The sequence below is a fragment of the Delphinapterus leucas genome, chromosome 16 (assembly GCF_059928025.1).
Source record: "Delphinapterus leucas isolate spDelLeu-1000000601 "Yukka" chromosome 16, BTC_Dleu_Yukka2, whole genome shotgun sequence".
NCBI lineage: Eukaryota > Metazoa > Chordata > Mammalia > Artiodactyla > Monodontidae > Delphinapterus > Delphinapterus leucas.
The window spans coordinates 16,676,368-16,693,597 of record NC_143144.1 but is presented as its reverse complement, the minus strand read 5'-3'; the positions used below and the strand labels follow the sequence as shown (position 1 = coordinate 16,693,597).

Genomic DNA, 17,230 nt, shown 5'->3' with positions numbered 1-17,230 from the left:
GATGGGGGGAAGGAGGGATTACCAAGGGACACAAGGACACTCTCAGGGTGATGGAAATATTTGTTTTATTGACTGGGATGACAGTATGGAGAGTGTATACCTATGTCAAAGCTAATCACATGGAGCACTTTAAGTGTACAAAGTTTAGTGCATTTCAATTGTAGCTCAATAGTTTTTTAAATAAAATATTTTTATGGGCAGTCTAAGTAGTCTATGATATGTGAGGAAATTTTCATGGCTGACAATGTATGTTTTGATTATGTATAGAACTTAAACTTAGTTCTCATTGAAAATATCAATAGAAATCATTTGTATGAACTTAGGGGCGAAAAAAATAAGACGAGATCCTTAATAGCTGAACATAGGAAATGGAATGGTCCTGGCATCTCAAAGCTAATGATGGGACACTATCAAATTGTCCCCAAATCATGCTGGATCCCTTTTCCCAGAGACAGAGCCCTCAGCTGTGTGGATCGTAATTCACCTAAGTGGCCTGTGTCTTTGGCTGTGGTTCTGTTTGTATCTTTTTCTGAGAAGATACATTTGAGCAGGTACCCTGTGATAACTGAATAAAGGACACCACATTCCTGAAAGTTTTCCATTTCTCCATCAAATAGTAACAATTTTCTCTTTCGTAGTTGGCCCTTTCTGGAACTAGAGAATGGTGCGAGACCAAGAGAAAAAGGAGGGAAGCATAGTAAGCCACACCACCCCAAACCTCCCCCTTTTTCGCCAAATTTTTGAATTTATAAATTGGGGCGGGGGGGGAATGCTTTGTTTGAATGAGTATTCTTAAACAGAATTACATGTATTAACACTAATGTTTTTCCAACTATAGTTTGTTTCTCCTCTGGGTATCATTTCCAAGATCTTTACAAGAATCATTTTAAAAAATAATTATATACTTACGGTAATCCATTTACCCATAGATGAGGGCATTAACTAAAACAGTTGAAAGTGGATTATTACTGCTTTGTGCTAATCCAAAACAAAAATATGTTAGACTAAATGCATACAAGTAATTAAAAATTTTTAATGTACTGGAAATTTATGGATTCTGTGCTAAAGTACTCAAGCATAGGACTGCAGTCATGCCAAATCATCTGGCACAGAGAAAATATGTCTGTGCCGTGCTCTGTGCCATCCCCAGCCTGCTGTCCTCCGCTGTCCTTCCTGCTCTGAACTGGTACATCTTGTACTGTAACCAGAAGACACAACATCAGAAGAGCTGGGATCCCTGTGCCCAACCCAGCCCTGTTCCCGGGATGAAATTGTCCTTGAGAAGCAGCAGTGCCAAATGAGACAGGAACAGGGCTTGGTTGATGACTGGGGTCGGTCATGTTCCGGGACCTGGAAGGATGCTGCCTGCTGCCCAAACATTGGTCACATGACTGAGAAAGACAGTCCGTTATGGTTGAGCCCAGAAAAGCATTTGTGGACCCAAAAGATGCCACAGACATATGAATAATGTGGCCACTGAGATGGGTAAGGAGAATAAGGAACATATATACTGTTCAATACATTAACATCGTGTGTTCTGCCTTCTTTTTACCTTTTTGCTGTTACCACTTAATAACTGCAAGCTTGACAAGTTGGGTCAAATACAGCTAAGTTTGTTGACTTTTCATCCTTGGACAAAGAGAAAACATCAGTTTGTGATGTTTCTATACTGGAATCATGTGATGAAATAGAGATTTCAGCCCGTACAGTTTTCCCTTATAAATTAGGTGGTAAGAAGAAAGAGACAGCTGCTGGGTAATTCTGCAGTGTCCTCAGAGGATGCTTCTATTACCATCTTTCAGCAATTCCATATCAATGAGCTAGTCAGCCAAAAGGGAAAGATCTCTTGATGAGAATGTCCTGCCATTCTTATTAGCTGCAATATACAAGATATGTCTTTGGTGACTTTTGAACCCATAATCGTATTTGTCTGACAATAATTGGTACCATATGGTTTACAGACCACTTTCACAGATATTCTTCTTAGTGAATCTTAACAATAATCGTATCAATAACTTTGAATTTTGACCATTTATTAGATTTCCAAAATTATTCCACCACTTTGTTCTCTCCCCAGAACTCCTCTGCCTCTCAGCCTAGAAAATATAGTTAGAAGGACAAAGTACTGAATTACCAAAAGATAAAACAAATAAGCATAAATCTCTTCTAAACTTATCACCTTGGTTATCTTTCTATTTTAGTACTTTTGGGGTGGGGTGGGAGAGTTGGCATGTCTTTTAAAAAACAAGATGGTCTGTGAAATAGAGGGTGCTATGTTAAGCCTTAATTCTGTGAAACTAACCCAGAATTAATCCTGAAAGTAACCTGCCCATTTCTTTATATTTCCTTTGTTTCTGGATACAGTCTAATTCCTAGAAGAGATCATTAATCCATTTTTATTCTGCCATTATGAAAGTATCCAATTAGATGGGTAAATAGATTTTTAAGATAAATCCAAATAATTTAAAGATATATTTTTAGTGGATAATCTCTGCTATATACCAGAGATATTATATAACTATCTTTCAGCCATAATTGTCTGAAGAAATGTAATAGCTCACATATCATTTTTTCATTAAAACTTTAAGCATATCCCCTAACTGACTTATTTTAGGCCCAAATTTATTTCTTTTAGATTTTGAGTCTGCAGACATATTTGCATCTACATCCTGCAATATCTATAAGGCCATTTTATTTGATAAACAGTCACTGAGGGCTTCTTTTGTTACAAACACTGTGTTGTGCACAATGGGAGAGAAACTAGTAGGAACAGAACAAAATCCCTAAAAATGAGACTCAAAGAGTAGTGGGGAAAGACAGCAACATTTTAAAGAGTTACAATTCAGTGTTAAAGTGCTGAGCTAAAGATGTCAGTACCAGGAACAGGGAAGAAAGAATTTCTCTGAGCAAAAATTCCACCATCATTCTTGACCCCTTTTGGTCATATCTGACACCTGCTCCATCAGCAAACCCCGGTGGCTCTAGCTTCCACGTGTATAAAGAACGCAGCCACTTCTCACCACCTGCACCACTCCCAGGCCGAAGTCACCACCATCTCCCTCTGGATTATTATTTTTTAACTGGCCTCTCCTTCTGTCTTATCCCTCCTGACAACCCACGCCCCACCACCATTTGGTCAGTTCTCATGATGGCAGTGGGGTGATCCTGTTAACACATAAATTAAGTCATTCTGCTCAAAAACCCCTAATCACAAAAACCAGTTCACTCTGAGTAAGAGCCAGACACCCGTTAGGCCCTCTGTACCTCAGCCCAGCATTGCCTCTCTGAGCTCAGCTCCTGCTGTTTTCCCCCTCGCCCTCAGGAAAACACCCCAGGAATGCTCCTGCCTCAGGACCTTTGCTCTAGCCGTTCCCTCTTCCACAGTGTTCTCCCCGCAGATATCAACGTGTCAGCTCCTTCACTTCCTTCAGGTCTCTCCTGAAATGTCACCTTCTCAGTAAGGCCCTCCACGGCCACCTCATTTCAGCAGCAGCTTATGCTCCCCAATACTTCTGTCCCCCTTCCCCACCATATCTCCTCCTTAGCACTTGTCACCACCTAGCATACTAAATATCTTACCTATTTTTCGTGCTTTTTGTCTCTGTTCTCCAGCTGAATATAAGCATGACGAGGGTCAGCACAATGAGAACAGTGATTTGTGTCTTTAACTTGTTACAGACACAAATGTCTGGAAGAGCACCTGGCACATAGTAGGTTATCAGTTAATATTTCTGGGAGAAACGATTGAATGATTGCTCATTGATACTGGATAAGTGACTTGGCAAGTCCTCGTACCTTTATTGATTCACAGAGGATTGGGGAGAAGCCTGGGTAAGAGTGGTGGGATGATCTTGCTGGTTCACCCAGTTTCGTTTCAGAAGAGTCAGGAGGTTAATCCCAGAGCCCTCCCATCTGGCCATCTAGCTGACATGTAGGCATTGTTACATGTGCAGCTGGTCTTGCTCTTAGGAGAAAACAGTGCAGGAAGACATTTCCTCAGTCATGTAGCTTCAGGGCAAGCCGAAGAGACATGGGAATGAGGTGGAGTTTAGGCAGAGAATTTATTACCACAATTTCACTTTCTCCTGTCAAGGAAGCCTTCTCCGTATCAGGGTTTCCTGCTTTCATTGATCAGGAGTTAAATGAGATTGCTTAAGCTATTTCTTTTAATTAATTACTTGTGCTTCACCCAATTTCACACGCACTCCACTTTTTCTGATGATTGTGTGAGGTGTAAGAACACAGACAGTCTCTGACTTACAATAGTCCTATTTACAGTTTTTCTACTTTACGATGGTGCAAAAGCGATACACATTCAGTAGCAAACATACTTTGAATTTTGATCTTTTCCCAGGCTAGCGAAATGTGGTACTATACGCTCTCATACTGCTGCGCACTGGCAGGGAGCCACGCAGTCACCAGGGTAAACAACTGATACATTTACGACCACTCTGTGCCCAGACAGCCATTCTGCACATTCAGTACAGTATCCCATGAGCTACATGAGATATGCAATACTTTATTATAAAATAGGCTTTTTGTTAGATGTTGCCCAAGTGTATGCTAATGTAAGTGTTCTGAGCACATTTGGGGTAGGCGAGACTAAGCTATGATGTTTGGTAAGTTAAGTATATTAAATGCATTTTTGATTTATGATATTTTCAATTTAGATGGGTTTATCAGGACATAACCCCATTATAAGTCAGAGAAGATTTGTACACTAAAGGGAGCATAGATAGAAAAATGGGATATCAAGTTAAAAAAAAAGCTGGTTTCCAAAAGATGATAACCCACAGCTTTCTATATGGTCAGGCCATTGCCTTCTGTGATATTTGCACTATGATGGCAGAACCAACCATTTTTAAGACTTGAGTATTATCTATTTTAGGATTTGGTGGCATTGGTGGGATGTTGACATGGCTACCCTGTACTTGAGAGTGTGCATCTCTTGGTCCCATTTTTGGAGGGTGGGGGAAGACTGGTTTAAAATGTTGCTTCCTACTAAACATGCAGTTATGGGCTTGGAAGAAATAGTTACGCATGCTAATCACTCCCCAATCTGGATATATTTCAGGGTGTTTTCACAGTTTTCCCCACATAACATCTGTACTTAAGAAGCCTCACTGCTATTGGTAAAGTATTGACTTGATTTCTCCGCTCACATCCAGGGCACTGCATGGTACTGCCCTGCTCTCCCTAGATCCCCTGCCAGGCACTTCCCTACAGGCCTCTCCATTCTCCATGAGTGTGAGCTTACACAGCCATTCATCTCCAGGTGGTTATGTTCACCATCACTGACAACTCCCTCCGCATCTCATACACACCGGGCTGCTCCCCTACTAAAATTTTCCAAAGCCACGTGTTACACATTCCTTTTCTCTGCCATGCTCCCAGCTGTTTTGTGCTGTTTTGATCTGTCTGTTTGCACAGCGCTGTCAGATTATATGCATGAAAGGTGTATTGCTGACATGAATGGTTTTGAAAACGTTTCCGTAGAGGCTACCTCGGTTATCAGTGGGGAGAAGGAGGTCAGGGACTCCTACTTGAGTCTTTGCCAGAAGAGAACTTGTGTACATTGACAAAGAAACCCACTGAAATGTGATCATGATCTCTACCAATATATAAAGGATATGGTAGTCTCTACTAAAGAAATAATAATAGGCAGTAGTGACATAGAAAGGCTTAAACGTATATGTTAAAAAGGAGATACTTCCAAGCAAGACTCAGGTAAATAGAATTGGTAGCTTACTCTTGGTTACCAGGTATTCATCAGCAAGAGACCCAAGCAAAACTGGCACAGCAGAGAAGGGCCCTCGGATGCCCTGCTCACAGCTCTCTGGAGGACTGCATGGAATCCACTATCCTTCATGTTGCCCGCGTTGGCCTGGTCTTACTTAAAGGATAATTTAGCAATTATTTTTTTCACCTAAGCAGATAAGAAAACCCAAGGCCCATGGCTCCTTAGCTGGACAGTGACGGCAAAGTAGAAAAGGGAAGAAAAGGGAAGAGAAACTAAAAAGATGGAAAGCACTTTTGTGATAGGAAAGAACATAGAAAATTTATTCCTAACAGCAAATTTTTGATAATGATTATCTACCTTTTTTTTTTAATTTTTATTTTTATTTTTTGCCGTACGCGGGCCTCTCCCGTTGCGGAGCACAGGCTCCGGACGCGCAGGCTCAGCGGCCATGGCTCACGGGCCCAGCCGCTCCGCAGCACGTGGGATCCTCCCGGACCGGGGCACGAAGCCGTGTCCCCTGCATCGGCAGGCAGACTCCCAACCACTGCGCCACCAGGGAAGCCCTATCTACCCTTTTTAATCACTTCTTCAAAGGATAAACTTAGCTTCTGTTTGCTTCCCTGATCTTTTCCCACCAAGTTTGATAATTTGACTGTAGATATTATAAAGACAGGCCATGAAAATGTGTGGCATTTAATGTTTAAAGTCTAGCTTGAAAAAGAAAAAAAATGTATATATACACATACTCTTACCTTAAAAGGAAAATCCACCATGTATTTAATTTCAATCTATTCTTTAAAGATTTCACATAAAAAAAATTTCACTCTACGCCCATAGCCATATATAATAAAGAGTGTAATGAATAAAGTACACTTTTTAAAAAGTCTATCCCGGGCCAAGGTATGTGGGTATGATGCACTGTTTTCAGATTTTGTTTTCTTTAATCCTCCAACAAAGATTGGCCCCAACTTTGCATGCACGCCTTATGTTATCCAAATATCTCTGCCAATCTTTCACATGCTATCTTTGGCCAGTGTTCTCCTTGAAAGATAGCTGAAAAAAATATGCTTTTCTGTTTGTTTAATATCTGAAGAAGAACTGCTACAACTGAGGTTGGCTTTATCAGCTCAAGCATTTTGGGGATGACGAGGTCTCTCTCTGGTCCCACCCCTCCATGAAGCTAGAGATCCGCAGTTGTTTCAACACATAGATTTACTTTGGATTGTTTTTCACTTGTCTAATCAAAACATTATTTCATGGGCATTATTTGATGCGTCAGTACCCTAGTGAAACTTTTATATTGATATTTTCCCCTTAGAAACAATAAACACATTTTTCTCCAAAATATAAACATTCATAGGCCAGCAACACTCTAAAATCCTTCGTAATCCTGGCTTTCTTTAATAAAGCCACTTAGCCCAGTCCAAAATAATCCAAACCTTTCCTACCCTTCTCAATATTCAAGTTCTGGAGTTTAGAGTTTTGTCTCTTATGTGCTTTGCCTCTGCATTCTCGAATTCTCGTGCTTTCTACTCCAAATAGCTGTAGGACTCCACTTAAATCCCATCAGATTCTTTTTACAGCTGAAATAGGAACCCTGAGGTCATTTCTAGGCCAACTCTGCTGCCTAATCTGTGAGAATGTCCTCATCACACCTCCCCCTCCCAATTATTTTTAAACTCAACTCTTCAAAGTAAAAAAGTGTAACAGAGCCCAGAGAAGCAGAAATGCTAGAACTTGCCTTTTTCTTTTTATCTTTCACAGGAATGGCATTTTTAAACACCAGCTTGTGTCAGACATTGAACAGTCTCCACCCAGGAATGAATGTTTTGATTAAAAGTTATTTAGTATCTCTAGCTCCTTGGAATTCTGCCTAAAGCTGGAGGTATTCTTAGCTGCAGGTCTTGTGCCTCTTTGACCAGATAGAAAAATGGCTCAAAATCTAGAGGGAATAAATGGCATTCTCAAAATAGCTACTTGATTATGTAGGTGTTTATATCATAGAGGATCCTGATGTGTTGAGAATTAGGAATTAGAAAAGAATGCTGGGATGCGAAGGAATATGTCAAAGCAGCGTCTTTCTATAGCTCTATCCCTATGGCCATTGATTCTGAGGCTTTTGCTTAAAATCAGGTTTAGAACACTACATTCCTATGGCAGGCCTCTGTACATAATGCTTCTTAACTTGAATTTGTATTTAAATCAACAAGGGTTAAAGACATTTAAGCAGGTTGGTAGATAAAACATGATCTAATTTTTAAACTACTTTTAATGTAAAATCATGGGGACAGATTCCCATAGCATCTAAACGTGCATTTCAAAAAAGGAAAAAGAAAAACTTTATTCCAAGGATGCAAATAGAATTTTGACTCAAGTTATTTTCGCTTCAGAGGTAGCGTTGCTCTCAGTACAGCCTCTTCTCTTTAACTATCATCCTTTTGAGGCAAAATATTTACAGAGCATTGAATTATTTTTCTGGCTTTCCAACGGCATTTCATGCACTGAGATATTGATGTGACATAGTTAGAAGTTGGGCCCTCCGGACCTGTATTGTGCAATGGCATTGTGCTGCTATCATCAGGAGATGCCATTTTTTCCAGCCCCCAAGGTCCTGTCCGTACTTGTTTACAGGTCATCTGGATAGAAACTAGTATAGGTTCAGTGGCATGAGTGTTATCACGGTAACCTTGGCAACAGAGCTAGCTCTGATTTCAAAACCTCACATGCTGTATCATAAAATTAGATAGCAGAATTGACATTTTGCTACATGTCTGTCATATAAATTAAACTCTGAGAATGATTTTCTTTATAGCCATGTGCCTTAATATGGAAATAGAAGGCACCAATTAGAAAAAATTTTATACATATATCAATATGTACTGTTCCACATTTAGGTGGTGGATACATTTTCTCAATTCTTTCCCTATGATTTTGAACCTGAGATACTGCCATATTATTCTCACTGTGCAGAATTCTTGGCAGCTTTATTTTATGATCAGGCTGAAGCTCACAGCAGAGCTGCATCAGATATCCTATATAAATAGGATTATGAATAATAGAAAACTCAGCTCCTAAAAAATGTAAAATTCAAAGCATTCTTGACTTTACTGGATACTATTATTTATGCTGATTAGAAGTGAGACTGTGCACAGAATATTCTGCTAACTAAATCAGAATCCCAAAGACAAGACATGCTTCCCTTTCATTTATATAGTTATGCATATTTTTACACACATTATATTTTCCAGTACCCAAGAATCTTTGATAAGATCTTTATTTCAAGGGCATTTTAAACATGCAGATTAATATACACATCTGCTTTGAGTCCTAGAGTCCTCTTTTATAATTAGTAAATATTTTAATGTCAGGATTTCCCCTCTACTTGTCGTGGTCTGGTGCAGTTTTTCTTGGATATAAATTTAAATACTCAACTTGTGAATTACATTTAATGTAAGCACCCTGCAGTTCGCTGCATTGCAAATCATTATTTTTAGAAATTTTATGGTTGCCTGGATATATTTGTTTCTCTTCATTGATATGTAGGGAGAGAAGCTCATTAATGATTTAAAAAGATGGTGTTTTGATTCATCGACTTGATTCTTCTCATTATATAAACAATAAAGGCAATAAATTAACATCTAATAAAATTGTGAGTTTATTTCTGAATATAACTGCAAAATAGTCTTGAATCCTTGGTTATAACTTTTTCTATTCTTTATATTCTTCTGCCTCCATGTTTTCACAGTCATCATTCTGCACATTTGAACCTAGAAAAGATGGTTTATAATTCTTACTAAAGATACCTTTTAGCAGTTATCTGTCAAACACCATAATTGACAACTGTTTTGTAAAACAGTTCTTTGGCTCCTAGAATGATAAGTTATTATATAAAACATGGAAGATCCTTATGTCACAACTGACTATAAAACAATTTTCCTTTTTTCCATATATCTGCTCTGTGTCATGTATCACATTTGAGAAATCTGCTTCCAACATTTTCTCATCCATCTTATTAGCCATCTGACTAACTCCGGCTAGTTTTATGTTAAATACTACCTTCTTGCCTTACACCTAGCAAAAAGTCGAAATTCCTGCAAATTCAGGACTTATCCTTTTCAGAAAAAGATAAGTGGTTGTGCTCTCTCCATGTGTGCTTAAGGGAGAAGAAGGGCAGAAATCCTTCTGTGTATTTGCCGACCCTGTACAGCAAATACCTGTTACATTTTTTTGTAATGTGTAAACTGTTTGCTTTATCTCATTGAGTCATCATCACCTTTCTGTTTACAGTGGTAAATGGTATTTTTTTATTATTTTCTTTTATCTTGAAACTATTTCTTGTGATGAACAGAAATAGTTCAGCATGTGGTGGTTCCAGAACTGAGTCTAGTTTGGATAACCATCCGTACTGTAAAATAACGTCATTGGAAACCCTTCAATGCATAGGCGTTCTGCAGTGCAACATGGAAATGAACTCAGGCTGTGTGGGTGCTGGAATGTGGAGGCTTAATGGTCTGTTTGCATGACACCAAGATGTATTTTAATATCTGGTCTTTTTTTTTTTAAACTGTGACATGATATGGCATTAGATGGATGGGGGAGGGGAGGAACCATAATGATAAAAGAGAAAATACAAGTTAAAAGGCAAAATACAGCTTCTTGTGTGATTTCCTTTTAGGTCCGACGTTGTGGTCCTCTGTTTTTCGATCGCTAATCCCAATTCCCTAAATCATGTGAAAACGATGTGGTATCAAGAAATCAAGCACTTTTGCCCTCGCACACCTGTTGTTCTAGTTGGCTGCCAGCTAGATCTCCGCTATGCTGATCTTGAGGCTGTTAATAGAGCCAGACGCCCTTTAGCAAGGTAAGCCGAGGGACTCAGTGTTTCCCTGTGCCGGCCAAATTAAAATTTAGAGGTAGCAGATGTCTCTGTAGCCTTGGGTTCTGTTCTTCAGTGGCTCTGGGGCCCCATCAATCAGCCATATGCTTTAGGTTTGCTTGTTAAACATGAGGAAGGGGTGTGTGTCCCTGACCCCTCTCACCTCTTAGGCAGGGACCCATTTTTGTAAAATGGTTGACCAGCGATTGAAGTGAATTCTCTAATTATGATATGGAGTGTATAAAAGTGCTTTGAACTTTGTAAAGTAGTAAACAAAATGTTAGCTACTCATAATAATGTCTTTCTGGAAATTATATTAAAGTTAACTGACATTCAGAGCCATCAGCCATAATTCTTGCCCCCAGGAACATCAGGTTCATGCAAACACATATATCCAGGTGTTTGTTTGTTTTTGTTTTTGTTTTTGTTGTTTTTGTTTTTTGCGGTACGCGGGCCTCTCCCGTTGCGGAGCACAGGCTCCGGACGCGCAGGCTCAGCGGCCATGGCTCACGGGCCCAGCCGCTCCGCGACACGTGGGATCTTCCCGGACTGGGACACGAACCCGTGTCCCCTGCATCGGCAGGCGGACTCTCAACCACTGCGCCACCAGGGAAGCCCTATCCAGGTGTTTTTCATCTTCTCATTTTCCTCCATCCAACCTCTGAGAGTATTTCATTCCCAAGTTGGCAGTGTCAAGTTTTAAAAAATTATATAGACCAATGGTTGCAAAACTGCAACACTGCTTTTCAAATGGCTCTAGTGGTGATATGTTTAGAGCGTCACACGTTTAAAATACAACTTGAAGGAGAGTTTGTTTCAGTCTGTATAAAATGTGGATACCAATCTTGGTGGCAGGGACATGGAATAAGAGTTTTTCCAAAAGTTGTGCTCCTTCAATATTCTCTTTTAAAAAATAATTTTATACGTTTTATGCTTAACTCCGTTTTTTCCTGGTGAGCACAGCTTTTCCCAAAATGTTGATATTAATACCTTCCTTCCAGGCAGGTACTTGCCTTAATAGGGTTGTTAGAAAATGTTATAGATACAAGTTTTTATGCTCTCACAGCAAAAGCAAATGGTACTTTGTTGAGATAATTTCTGATGTTCTAGGTATGTCTTGGATGAATGTTCTGAAAACAATTCATGTTCCTTCTATTCTTAAATGCATGGACTAGGAATTGAATATCATAAGCCACGTAGAGGGAAAGAGGACTCCGGGCAAATGAGAGATTAGCCCCTGGCCCCGGAACTTTCTGTTTCAAAGGTTAGGATAGCCGGGCCTCACACCGTGGATGTGCGGAGGCCTGGAGGAGAGTTACAAAGCTCCAGGGGACAGTCCTTTCCATAGACAGTTCTGAGATTTGATGAAGGAGGTGGCATCTGAGCTAAGCCTTAAAGAGATTCATCAGTGTGATGAAGTTAACCCTTCTCCCTCTCTGCACTTCCCTTCCGCCTTTACAACAAGCTGCAGTTTTCCATCTAGGTCCTCAAATCCGAATTCTACCCAGTATTCTTATTGTTCCTAAGGCCGGTGCCTGTCACACACATCACCCTTGGTCTCGTAAGCCAAATATTTATTTAGGAAGATCATCTCCTAAGAGTGTGTCTCAGAACCAAGGATGTGTGTGTGAAGAGTATAACGACAGATCCCATCTTGCCTACGTTCTGGAATCCATCTGTGTCTTGACCACGGTTATGCCATAATTACAGCACTCATCTGCCAGTACTGCTTCCAGACATTTGGCTTCCTGGGTTGTGATTAGATTGTAAGCGGGCCTTGTGTGCCAGTCTAAAGGGTGTAGACTTTATTCCATGGGCTCCGTGGAACCAGAGGAAGTTTTTTTAAAGAACTGCGGCTAAGTCATACTTGTATTATGTGAGGAATTTTCGTGCAACAGTGAGCGCTGTGAGAGAAAATGTGGAGAATCTGAAGAAAGATGAGTTCAGGGGCTCATGCAATGAGGGCCTGACTGAAGGGTGTGGAAGTAAAGAGAAGCGGTGAGATATGAAATAAGGCTCACAAACCTAATAGAGGAGACTTAATGAGCTGTCGGACATGGACCGTTTGGTCTAGAACCAGGGAGTTCTAGACTCTCATTGCTTGGGAAAGGTCTCTCAGCAACTTGCAAATGTGACCTTAGGCAAACCCTTTAAACTCTCTGCCTCAGTTTCTTCAGAATGTAGAACAAATATAATACCCATAGAGTTGCTGTGAGGCTCAAGTGAGAAAATGACTACGGATTGATTTTTAAGGTATACGGCGAAATGTAAGCATAAGGGGATAATAATGAAAATGATGCTGATGATGGTGGCAATAATGACAACAGCTAACATGTATCAAGCACTTACTATGGAACAGGTACTATGCTGGGCAAGTATCTCATTTAAACCTTCCAATCGTCCTTTAAGATGCAAGTACTCACTATTATTCTTCCTATTTTACAGATGGGAAAACCAAGGCTTAAAGAGGTTAAGTAACTTTGTCCAGGATCACATAGCTAGCAAACGGCTGATACTTGAGTTATTGTTGTTACTACCAGAAGCACTTTTTTTTTTTTCCTGCAGTCATAAGTCCTTTATATTTGCAAGTCTTAAGGTTGGTAGATTTTTCAAGAGCCTGGTTAAAAGCCTGAATAGGATTTTAAATGTATAATCCATTTAGGTGCTTAGATAGGCCCTGGTTACTATTTTCTTTCCTGAAATAAGACTGATGCTAATTTTTAAAGTATTCTATTTCAGGCCCATAAAGAGAGGGGATATTTTGCCCCCAGAAAAAGGCCGAGAGGTTGCAAAGGAACTGGGCATACCCTACTACGAAACAAGCGTATTTGACCAGTTTGGAATCAAGGATGTGTTTGACAATGCAATCCGAGCCGCCCTCATTTCCCGCCGGCACCTGCAGTTCTGGAAATCCCACCTAAAGAAAGTCCAGAAACCTTTACTTCAGGCACCATTCCTACCTCCAAAAGCCCCTCCACCGGTCATCAAAGTTCCAGAATGTCCCTCCACAGGGACGAACGAAGCCGCCTGTTTACTGGACAATCCTCTGTGCGCTGACGTCCTGTTCATCCTCCAGGACCAGGAGCGGATCTTTGCACACCGGATTTACCTTGCTACCTCCTCTTCCAAATTTTATGATCTCTTTTTAATGGAATGTGAAGAAACCCCCCACTGGAGCGAAGGAGCTTGTGAGCAAGAGAAGCAGAGCAGGGATTTCCAGGGGCGGCCCCTGAGTCTTGATGCAGACGAGGAAAGGGAGGAGGGCACCCCAAGGACACCTCAGGCCGATCAGTGGACGTCCTCAAGCCAGAACCTGTCCCAGCAGGAGACCCCGGGGCTGGAGGCCGAGGGCTCAGCGGCAGAGACACAGACCCTGTCAGGCTGGAGTAAGGGCTTCGTTGCCATGCACAAGGAGATGCAAGTCAACCCCATTTCGAAGCGGGTGGGCCCCGTGACTGTGGTCAGGATGGACCCATCCGTCCAGCCAGGCCCTTTCCGGACCCTGCTCCAGTTTCTCTATACGGGGCAACTGGATGAAAAGGAAAAGGATCTGGTGGGCCTGGCTCAGATAGCAGAGGTCCTAGAGATGTTTGATTTGCGGATGATGGTGGAGAACATCATGAACAAGGAAGCCTTCATGAACCAGGAGATTACGAAAGCGTTTCACGTCCGGAAAGCCAACCGGATAAAAGAGTGTCTCAGCAAGGGGACGTTCTCAGGTGAGTGGGTCCAATGGCAAAGTCATCGACACCTCTGGTTGCCTTTGATCAAACGTTAGCCAGACACGAGGAGGGGAAGGGTAACCATCACGAGCGTACGTAAGTACTCTTCCCCCACGTACCCAAGTTCCACGTATTTTACTTATTTCATTCTCACAGACTTGAGGGTTAAATGTGATGATCTCCGTTTTGCAGATGGGGAAACGGAGGGACAGAGAGGTTAGGTAACTGGCCCACGGTTATACAGGTTGTAAATGACTGAGCCAGGATTTGAACGCAAGCTGCCCCCTAAAGCCCCGTGCTGTCACAGCGCTCCTCAAGGGTAGGTCGAGCTACCCCCGAGCCTCAGCCAGTCGGTTTGATGCTCACAACCGCCCTTCAGGATTCCTTCCCTGATCAAGTCTGTTTTGACCCTTCGGCACGCACCCATGACAAAAATCAGTGGCCTTTGTTCCCCAGGCCATGAAATCCTTGAGGCCATTTCGGTGACCCTCTGCATTCCCATCTGGAAAGCCTCATCTGTCTCTAATCCCTCTCCTTTCACTTCTCACCCTCCTTTACCCTGCTCATCTGTATCCTTCTTGCCCCTTCGTTGTCTTTGATAACTGTGCTGAGGGCTGCCCACAGCGCCCTTATGTAATTGCTTAAGCACCCTGGTGGCCTGTATCCAAGATGGGCGACTGGCCCATGTTTGTCCTATCTTACAGGCTTGTGCCGTTTTTGTTCTGTAATTGTCCTCTCTGTGTATGTTTCATTGTAAAACTTTGACTTCCTGACTTCTATTTATAGGGGTACTTGTATTCTTCTCTTTCTCTTTCATAATGCCTGTCATAGTAATATACATGTAATAAGGGGTAGCTGAATCTGTTCATTAATTTTGAAGCTTTGCCGTAATATTTACTCCAGACATTGACCGTCATGGTACAGAAGCAGTCTTGAAAGTTAATGAAATGTCACAAACCCACAGTAAAGTAAACAATAGACCTTAAGTGAACGTGATGAAATCTCCCTTTCCTTACTACAGAGGTATATTAACCAAATACAGTGTGGGAGCTTCAATTGGATTCTGTTTAAAAAAAAAAAAAAAAAACCTATAAAATACAATTGGGGTAATTAGAAAAATTTGAATATGAACTAGATAATGGATGATATTAGGGAATTATTCCTAATTTTCTTAAAAATAATAATGGTATGGTTATCTAGGAGAATGTTATTTTTAGAAAATTCTTTAAGGAGTGAAGTATCATGCTGTTAAAAAATGTCTACATAAATGTAAAATATATAAATATATATATAGCTAAGGCAAACATGACAAAATGTTAAGCATGTGAAAAGCAAGTTGTCGTTGTACTATTCTTTCCACTGTTCTCTATGTTTGAAATTTTTCAAAATAAGGCTGAAAAAATATTCCTCTCCTTTACGTTACTTTATGGTTCAGAGAATTTGTGTTGTGACCCTTTGTGTAATTTTAACTGCTTACTCCTTAATCCTCGGAGGACACGGTGAGAATTGGGTGTGCCCAAGGCGGGGGGTCGGGGGGTGCCGGGGAGGTTGGGGAGGGGTGGACACAACATCAGTGCTTAAAGGTATGGAGGAGAGAAGACGAGAGATGTAGGCTGAGGCGCGTGGGTGGAAGTTTCTCGGGGAGGTTGGCTCACGCTTGTGCTTCCTCCATCCTTGGGCAGATGTGACATTTAAGTTGGATGATGGAGCCATCAGTGCCCACAAACCACTGCTGATCTGCAGCTGCAAGTGGATGGCTGCCATGTTCGGGGGGTCGTTCGTCGAAAGCGCCAACAGTGAGGTAGGTGCCTTCCGAAAAGCCCAAGCGGCATCTTTATGAATGTGCATGTGTATTTATGTTAGGAAGTGTTTAACTGGCCAGAGGACTTCGATTCTTTAACTGCTAACTTGGAATAGGTTCTTTTGTTTGTTTTGTAATTTTTCTTTTTTTTTTTTTTTTTGGCCACACTGCCGGGCACGCAGAACTTCCCCGACCAGAGATCAAACGTGTTCCCCTGCAGTGGAAGACTGGAGTCCTAACCACTGGACTGCCAGGGAAATCCGGAATAGTTTTTTAGGCAGTGCTTCAGTGTCAGGTCACTGTCGTCTTTTTTTTTTTTTTTTTTTTTTTTTTTGCGGTACGTGGGCCTCTCACCACTGTGGCCTCTCCCGTTGCGGAGCACAGACTCCGGACACGCAGGCTCAGCGGCCATGGCTCACGGGCCCAGCCGCTCCGCGGCATGTGGGATATTCCCAGACCAGGGCACAAACCCACATCCCCCGCATCAGCAGGTGGACTCTCAACCACTGCGCCACCAGGGAAGCCCCTTCACTGTCTTCCTAATTCTGCAGTTATGAGGAGCTGTTGTCTGTCGCTCACTTGTTCTGTGTGAGCCCCTATGTGCTCCTGTATCCTTCCATCCTCACAGCTCTCCTTGTCCCTGAAAACATGCTCAGCTATATTTTTTAACAAATGTCACCAGGCAGGGTACTCTCAAAATCACATCGAAGCAGGGCAGACCGTCTTCCAGAAGGTGGATACTGAAAAGTGTCTTTAGTCACTTATGTCCTGGGCTCAGCTCTGCTAGTAACAGACGGGGGAATCTTAAAAAGCCACCTCCTTGTGCCTCGGTCTCCTTATCCGCAAGACGGGGGATGCACTAGGTCACGCTCAAGGTGCCTGGAGCTGCAACTCTCCGAGGCTGTGCCCTGATCTGTCTCAACTCTAGGGTTTGTCAACTCTAGGGAAACAGTAATGGAGCAAAGGGTGACTCCTCTGAAAGGCCTCTTGGAGTGCTTGTTACATCTAGTAGAAGCCACTGGGTAACCTGTCAAACGCTGGCCCTATCTCCAAAAGAGGGATATTCTTACAGCAGAGCAAGCAGTATCTTG

General features: G+C 41.8%; 1 protein-coding gene across 6 annotated transcripts in view; it reads left to right on the top strand.

Moving 5' to 3' along the window:
- The window catches only part of RHOBTB1 (Rho related BTB domain containing 1), a 68,244-nt gene that overhangs the window by 38,144 nt on the left and 12,870 nt on the right, over window positions 1-17,230 (top strand). For 5 of the 6 annotated variants that reach the window (XR_004024817.2, XM_022560573.3, XM_022560572.3 and 2 more), the window contains exons 5-7: window positions 10,416-10,601; window positions 13,356-14,335; window positions 16,021-16,139. Coding sequence is in view for 5 of the 6 variants with exons in the window: in XM_022560573.3 (XP_022416281.1) it covers window positions 10,416-10,601; window positions 13,356-14,335; window positions 16,021-16,139 (1,285 nt within the window). In the remaining variant the exon portion in view is untranslated. The remainder of the gene's footprint in view (window positions 1-10,415; window positions 10,602-13,355; window positions 14,336-16,020; window positions 16,140-17,230) is intronic. The other variant, XM_022560581.3, reaches the window with a different exon arrangement.